This window comes from Alosa pseudoharengus, unplaced genomic scaffold, assembly GCF_046254945.1.
Source record: "Alosa pseudoharengus isolate Yale_2024_CS ecotype anadromous, Long Island Sound unplaced genomic scaffold, YU_APseudo_1.1 YU_APseudo_1.1_scf_19, whole genome shotgun sequence".
Lineage (NCBI taxonomy): Eukaryota > Metazoa > Chordata > Actinopteri > Clupeiformes > Clupeidae > Alosa > Alosa pseudoharengus.
In genome coordinates this window covers 13394528-13402426 of record NW_027468657.1, presented here as the reverse complement: position 1 = coordinate 13402426, position 7899 = coordinate 13394528, and the positions used below count along the sequence as shown (strand labels likewise).

Below are 7899 nucleotides of genomic sequence, written 5' to 3'. Positions count from 1 at the left end.
GTAAATCCCTCTGTAGGGCAGCCGTGGCCCACTGGTTAGCACTCTGGACTTGTAACTGGAGGGTTGCCAGTTCGAGCCCCCACCAGTAGGTACGGCTGAAGTGCCCTTGAGCAAGGCACCTAACCCCTCACTGCTCCCGAGCGCCGCTGTAGCAGGCAGCTCACTGCGCCGGGATTAGTGTGTGCTTCACCTCACTGTGTGTTCACTGTGTGCTGTTACAATGTGTACAATTTCACTAATTCACCGATTGGGTTAAATGCAGAGACCAAATTTCCCTCACGGGATCAAAAAAGTATATATACTTATACTTAAATATACTTGTGATTTTCCAGCGCTGGCCGCTGGTGAATGTTATGTTCTTGGTCTGTAAAGAGGATCAATTTGACTCCAAATGACCATAGAAGTAGAAATGTGTGGTTACAATCAAGCTGCCAGAAGACCATAGACGTAGAAATGTGTGGTTACAATCAAGCTGCCAGATGCTGTAAACTCCCCAAGCAGCATCGACATCCTCGTGAACTTTCCAGTTTTTTACACAAACTGTTTTTCTATTTCCTCAGGACTACACCTTGACCATGTACTTCCAGCAAGCATGGCGAGACAAGCGTTTGTCTTACACCGAGATTCCTCTCAACCTCACACTAGATAACCGCGTGGCCGACCAGCTCTGGGTCCCGGACACTTACTTCCTCAACGACAAGAAGTCCTTTGTGCATGGAGTCACGGTCAAGAACAGGATGATTCGGCTACATCCAGATGGAACAGTGCTTTATGGATTGAGGTAAAAAAAAAAAAAAAAGTGGCTGGAATTTTTGACGTCTTTATTGTCTCCAAGTAAGAGGTGCAGTATGTGTGATCAAGTAAGAGGTACAGTATGTGTGATCAAGTAAGAGGTACAGTATGTGTGATCAAGTAAGAGGTACAGTATGTGTGATCAAGTAAGAGGTACAGTATGTGTGATCAAGTAAGAGGTACAGTATGTGTGATCAAGTAAGAGGTACAGTATGTGTGATCAAGTAAGAGGTACAGTATGTGTGATCAAGTAAGAGGTACAGTATGTGTGATCAAGTAAGAGGTACAGTATGTGTGATCAAGTAAGAGGTACAGTATGTGTGATCAAGTAAGAGGCACAGTATGTGTGATCAAGTAAGAGGTACAGTATGTGTGATCAAGTAAGAGGTACAGTATGTGTGATCAAGTAAGAGGTGCAGTATGTGTGATCAAGTAAGAGGTGCAGTATGTGTGATCAAGTAAGAGGTGCAGTATGTGTGATCAAGTAAGAGGTACAGTATGTGTGATCAAGTAAGAGGTACAGTATGTGTGATCAAGTAAGAGGTACAGTATGTGTGATCAAGTAAGAGGTACAGTATGTGTGATCAAGTAAGAGGCACAGTATGTGTGATCAAGTAAGAGGTACAGTATGTGTGATCAAGTAAGAGGTACAGTATGTGTGATCAAGTAAGAGGTACAGTATGTGTGATCAAGTAAGAGGTACAGTATGTGTGATCAAGTAAGAGGTACAGTATGTGTGATCAAGTAAGAGGTACAGTATGTGTGATCAAGTAAGAGGTACAGTATGTGTGATCAAGTAAGAGGTACAGTATGTGTGATCAAGTAAGAGGTGCAGTATGTGTGATCAAGTAAGAGGTGCAGTATGTGTGATCAAGTAAGAGGTACAGTATGTGTGATCAAGTAAGAGGTACAGTATGTGTGATCAAGTAAGAGGTACAGTATGTGTGATCAAGTAAGAGGTACAGTATGTGTGATCAAGTAAGAGGCACAGTATGTGTGATCAAGTAAGAGGCACAGTATGTGTGATCAAGTAAGAGGTACAGTATGTGTGATCAATATCTGCCATTTGTCTCCAAGTAAGAGGCACAGTATGTGTGATCAAGTAAGAGGCACAGTATGTGTGATCAAGTAAGAGGTACAGTATGTGTGATCAAGTAAGAGGCACAGTATGTGTGATCAAGTAAGAGGCACAGTATGTGTGATCAAGTAAGAGGTACAGTATGTGTGATCAAGTAAGAGGTACAGTATGTGTGATCAAGTAAGAGGTACAGTATGTGTGATCAAGTAAGAGGTACAGTATGTGTGATCAAGTAAGAGGTGCAGTATGTGTGATCAAGTAAGAGGTACAGTATGTGTGATCAAGTAAGAGGTACAGTATGTGTGATCAAGTAAGAGGTACAGTATGTGTGATCAAGTAAGAGGTACAGTATGTGTGATCAAGTAAGAGGTACAGTATGTGTGATCAAGTAAGAGGTACAGTATGTGTGATCAAGTAAGAGGTGCAGTATGTGTGATCAAGTAAGAGGTGCAGTATGTGTGATCAAGTAAGAGGTGCAGTATGTGTGATCAAGTAAGAGGTGCAGTATGTGTGATCAAGTAAGAGGTACAGTATGTGTGATCAAGTAAGAGGTACAGTATGTGTGATCAAGTAAGAGGTACAGTAAGAGGCACAGTATGTGTGATCAAGTAAGAGGTACAGTATGTGTGATCAAGTAAGAGGTACAGTATGTGTGATCAAGTAAGAGGTACAGTATGTGTGATCAAGTAAGAGGTACAGTATGTGTGATCAAGTAAGAGGTACAGTATGTGTGATCAAGTAAGAGGTACAGTATGTGTGATCAATATCTGCCATTTGTCTCCAAGTAAGAGGTACAGTATGTGTGATCAATATCTGCCATTTGTCTCCAAGTAAGAGGTACAGTATGTGTGATCAATATCTGCCATTTGGCAGTGATTTATGGCCAGTGTGGATGGGGTTAGTTGCACAGTGAAAGAGAGAAAGAAGTCCTGTTATTTGTGAGTGAGTGATTGAATAAAATGGACTCAGTGTGCCCATGTAGGTGCGAATGTGTGTGTGTGTGTGCTTAAGCGCGCATGTGTGTGTCTGTGTGTGTGTTGGGGGGGGGGGGGGCGTATGTGTCTGTGGAAAACGTGTGGGGGGGGGCATGTGTGTATGTGTGTGGGAAACGTGTGTGTGGGAGACGTGTGTGTGTGTGCATTAGCATGCATGCGTGTGTCTGTGTGTGTGTGTGTGTGGGAAACTTGTGTGTGTGTGTGTGTGGGAGACGTGTGTCTATGTGTGTGTGTGTGTGTGTGTGTATGTGTGTGTTTGTGTGTATACCCGTCAGTATATTGTATCTGTTCAAACGAGACCACATCATGTCTATATTTAGGGGCGTGAGATTATCGTTGCTAATTCCATCGCTCAGTATCGCTGCATCACTTTTTTCCTCCTTTCTCCGAGCCTGTCAGCTTTCCCCATCAGAATGCTCTAAAAATGTAGGAATCTGCAGAGCCACAGATAAATCGGCGTTGTTATGCTGCAAAAAATCAATAAATGTAATTTCTAACGCTTCATTATGTAAGTGGCCAATTACATAAGCCAACATGTATATTTTTACATAACGAGAGAATGGCAGGAAACGGGGTGCACTGATGAAGGGGGGGGGGGTACAGGGTGCTTGGAAGCAAGGGCTGACGTGAGGCACCCAGACAGCAGTTCCACGTTCCTTGTTCCGCTCCACTCTGGTGTACGCGGAACGCTGCCGCCACCGGGAGAGGTCACTCTGAGAATTGGTGTTCTGTCCCCTTTCAGTCAACAGCACGCTTGACAGTGCGGGGCCCCGTAGGATGCCCTGGTTTTTTCTTTTCTTTTCCCATTTTTTAATTATTATTTATTTATTTATTTATTTTTTGCAATTCAAGAGCTAACTCTTGCGTGCAGCGGGTTTGGGGGGGGGGGGGGGGCTGCCCCAGCCACAAGGCATGCTTTTACGGGGTGGAGGAGAACTCTGAGGAAGGGGAGAGTGGGAGGCAGAGATGTGTGTGTGTGTGTGTGTGTGTGTGTGTGTGCGTACGGGGACAGGAGTGTATTAGAGCACTCAGCTGGGGTTGTGTCGGTCAACACTGGCATGTGTGCTGAAAGGGTGAAGAGTGGATTCTGAGTCGGTGGGGCTGGTGGAGGAGGATGGAGAGAAGGGGGGGAAAAAAGGAAGGATAGAGGAAAGACAGGGGGAGGGGTAAAAAAAGGAAGGATAGAGCAAAGACAGGGGGAGGGGTGGGGTAGTCTGCATTCCTTACCAGTACGCACCATTCCAACACCCCGTAACCCTCCCACCACCCCCCACCCTCCTTCCCAACCCTCCTCCTCCCCTTCCCGTAAGCCTGCCAAAGCTGGGCCTTCGATTACCAGGAGAGGCAGAAAATTACAACAGTGTTCCCAACTGTCAGTTAGAGCGCAGCCGGGCTATCAGCGAGAGGCAGGCAGATCTGATTATCCATCCAGCCCTCGCCATGCAGCGGCCGGGCACTCAGGCCTACAGGAGCCCAGGAGCAGGGACAGGGACTGGGACTGCAGCCGGGGCCAGGCGGATCTCTCTCACACACACACACACACACACACACACACTCACTCACTGAGTGCCCACTTACTTAGATGGCCAGTACTGGAGATGAGATGTGTGGCTATGGATGTTTTATCAGTGGGTGTTTGGTCTGTTTTTATCGGTTCTTTGTGTGTGTGTGTGTGTGTCTGTGTGTGTGTGTGTCTGTGTGTGTGTGGGTGATTGAGAGTATGTCCAATCTGTGTTGAATACCTATCTATTTTGTGTTAGTTTTTTTGAGAGAAGTCAATGATGCTTGTGTGCATGCTTGTTGTGGACAAGGAAGAGATTTCACATGTGTGAGATGGAAGATGAAAGACAATTTTATTGAATATTGATTCAGAAAGTTTTGATTCTGTACAGATAATTGCACAGATTTTTTTAATTATTATGCCTCTGAGAGGATTTTGCATTGAGAGAGGGAAACAGGGGGGAGAGAAGGCGCAACCATTAAAGATTCATCTGGGGATAAGCGTGTTGGCTCGCTTTGATTTGGACGTCCAAAGACAAGCCCAAGCAAGTGCGAAAGCAGTGGCTATTTTTAGACCCCCCCTTCGCAAACTCCTTTTGTGTAATACCATATTCTTACGCCATTAAGGAGGCCATCTTCTTTTGTCGAGGAGGGAGAACACCACAGAGGCGTTCAAAATAGTGTGTGGATGATGACAGGCGTCGCTACGTGTGGGGAGATCCGCTGAGGGGAGCAGGAGGGAATTCAATACCCCTCGACGTTCCCTTTTTATCGCATGTCTTGTCAATAGGGGGCTTACTGAGACCACCTCAAGGCAAAGGGCTTTAGTTTTTAAATCAATGATTGTTTTTGTTTGTTTGTTTCTCTCTTTTTCTTTCTTTCTCTCTCTCTCTCTCTCTCCCCCTCTCCCTCTCTTTTTGTCTCTCCCTGTCAGCAGTCGTCAACTCAGTATTATTTGACATTGGTTTTAAGTCAAAAATGTTGTGGCTCATTTCTGTGTGTGTGTGTGTGAAAGAGAGAGAGGAAGAGAAAGCGTGAGGGAGGAAAAGAGAGAGGGAGGAAAAGAGAGAGGGAGGAAGGGAGGGTGAGACAGACAGTGAGAGTTTTGTTTTTGGAGAGCGTGTTGAGTCAGTGATATTTGATATTGTGACATGTTGCCAGACACAATATTTGACCATCTGAAACATGGTTTTCCCGAATGCATGACTTTCTCAGTCCGCCATGACCTTTGTGTGAAAGACTTTAGCTTTTTTCGTTTCCTGGCTGTTTTTCGTTTCCGAACCACTGCACTCCACAGCCGGCTCCCCATCCTATGAACACGCCAGTTCCAGTTTTAGGTGCCAGCGCAAATGACACCCTGCCCATTCCTCAGCCATGTAAGCTGTGACAGTGTTAAAAATTCATATTCAATGTATATTTATGAGGGCAGATTTGCATCTGTTGTATGGCTGTGGATATTATGACTCTCCTCATAAAGGATGGCCTTACCTGCCGTTGTTGGTAATTCACTCCACTGGAGATTGCTGTAGCTCGGAGTAATGTTCTGTCACAATGTGCCTCTCCTGTTGTTTTTCTCTCCCTCTTTCCCACTCTCTCTCTCTCTCTCTCTCTCTCTCTCTCTCTCTCTCTCTTTGAGCTCAAATGCGCTCCCTCCTAATGAAATTTAGTCAGGAGACCTTTGTGGTGTGTTGCAGCACAAGCCTCAGTAAACAAGGTCATTGGGAATAAAGGTGCACATCACGCCCAGGGGTCCAGAGCCAAGCCTCACATGAACCGTGAGCGAGGAGGAGGGAGAGAGAGAGAGAGAAGGAGAGAGAATGAGAGAGAGAGAGAGTAGGAGAGAGAAGGAGAGAGAGAATGAGGGAGAGAGATAGAGAGCAGAGACAAAGAGGGAGGGAGAGAGAAGTAGAGGTGTGTGTGTGGGGGGGGGACATTATAGTGGTGGTGTTCCCATTAGTTTTGAAACCAGTCTGGGGATATGCAAATCCAAACAGAGACTCTCTCTCTCTCTCTTTTACCTCTCTCTCTCTCACACACAAACACACACACCCACGCACACACACGCACACACACGCACAGTGAGCATTTGATTCTCACTGACCCGAACCTCCACCCCACCCCTGTGCTGCAATATGCTTAAGAGAAAAACAGTGTGGCAGCCCGAGCATGGGTCAGGCAGGAGAGGACCAGACGGTCAGCAGAGCAGAGAGAGAGAGAGAGAGAGAGAGAGAGAGAGAGAGAGAGAGAGAGAGAGAGAATGCATGGTGCAGAGTAAAAAGGTACCATTGAGCCCATTAAGATCGTATAGACTTCCTGACTGCTGGACCATACCCAGATCCTTTCTCTGAAAACTGATACCTCTCAGCCAGTAAGCAGGAGGCCAGGAAGGGAGAGGAGAGAGAGATAGAGGAGAGAGGAGAGGAAAGAGAATGAGGAGAAGAGAGGGGAGAGGAGAGAGAGATAGAGGAGAGAGGAGAGGAAAGAGAATGAGGAGAAGAGAAGAGAGAGGGGAGAGGAGAGAGAATGAGGAGAAAAGAGGAGAGAGAGAGTAGAGAGAATGAGGAGAAGAGAGGGGAGAGGAGAGGAGAGGAGAGAGAATGAGGAGAAGAGAGGAGAGAGGAGAGGAGAGAGAATGAGGAGAAGAGAGGGGAGAGGAGAGAGAGAGAAGAGAGGAGGAGAGAGAGAGGGGAGAGGAGAGAGAGAGAAGAGAGGAGGAGAGAGAGAGGGGAGAGGAGAGAGATAGGGGAATGGAGAGAGGAGAGGAGAAGAGAGTGAAGAGAGGAGAAAAGAGGAGAGAGCAATATCGTGACCAGCTGAGAGAGGAGGCAGGCGGGGACGTGTGCTTCTGCCTCTGCCCCTCCTGCTACCTCCGCTAGCAGCAGCTGCTGCTGTTTCTACGGCTACGGAGAGAGAGCGAGAGGCTGGCTGGGTGCTAGGCATGTTTTTGTAGTGGGAGGGGAGAGGCAGGGTCTCTCTCTCTCTGCCTGTGTCTATCTGACTTGCTCTTTGCTGTCGTAGCTAATCATTCGGTTGTTTTTAGCTGTTTCACATTTCACATGTATTTTCAGAAAAGCATTTTGGTTTCCTTTGTACAAAATGTGGTTGTGATTGGCTTGTTTCTGTATTTGTTCCGTATTTTGGGGATAGTGGGGAGTCCTGTTGCCTCTTGAACACCACCACAGGTGATATGGACCTGTGAGAGCACCGTGAGACTCGCTCCATCAGCTGTCTTTCTAGCAGCTACCAATCTCCGTGATGATGATGATGATGATGATGATGACGCCGTCATCGGCACCTATAAATAGGCTGTTATTTTTACCCCTGCCATCTTGGCCTGATTTCCACATTTCCCCAGCGCTTCCTGTGCAACTGTGATTATTGAGTGGTGGATGAGGATGGAGCCTGGAGCCAGAATGGCGGGTGAATGGGCTCTGGCGCCTGGTGCTACCGCCGCTGCCGCTGCTGCTTGACGAGTGCTTGTGAAGGGGCGAACTTGGACAGTGCCCATCTCCCTCCGGTCCCGCGGTTCCTTGG

At 46.8% G+C, this 7899-nt stretch overlaps 1 protein-coding gene across 2 annotated transcripts in view; it reads left to right on the top strand.

The window, feature by feature from the left end:
• The window catches only part of gabrb2a (gamma-aminobutyric acid type A receptor subunit beta2a), a 38249-nt gene that overhangs the window by 10877 nt on the left and 19473 nt on the right, over positions 1-7899 (top strand). For both annotated transcript variants that reach the window (XM_076291737.1, XM_076291738.1), the window contains one exon: positions 561-781. In XM_076291737.1, coding sequence (XP_076147852.1) covers positions 561-781 — 221 coding nt within the window. The remainder of the gene's footprint in view (positions 1-560; positions 782-7899) is intronic.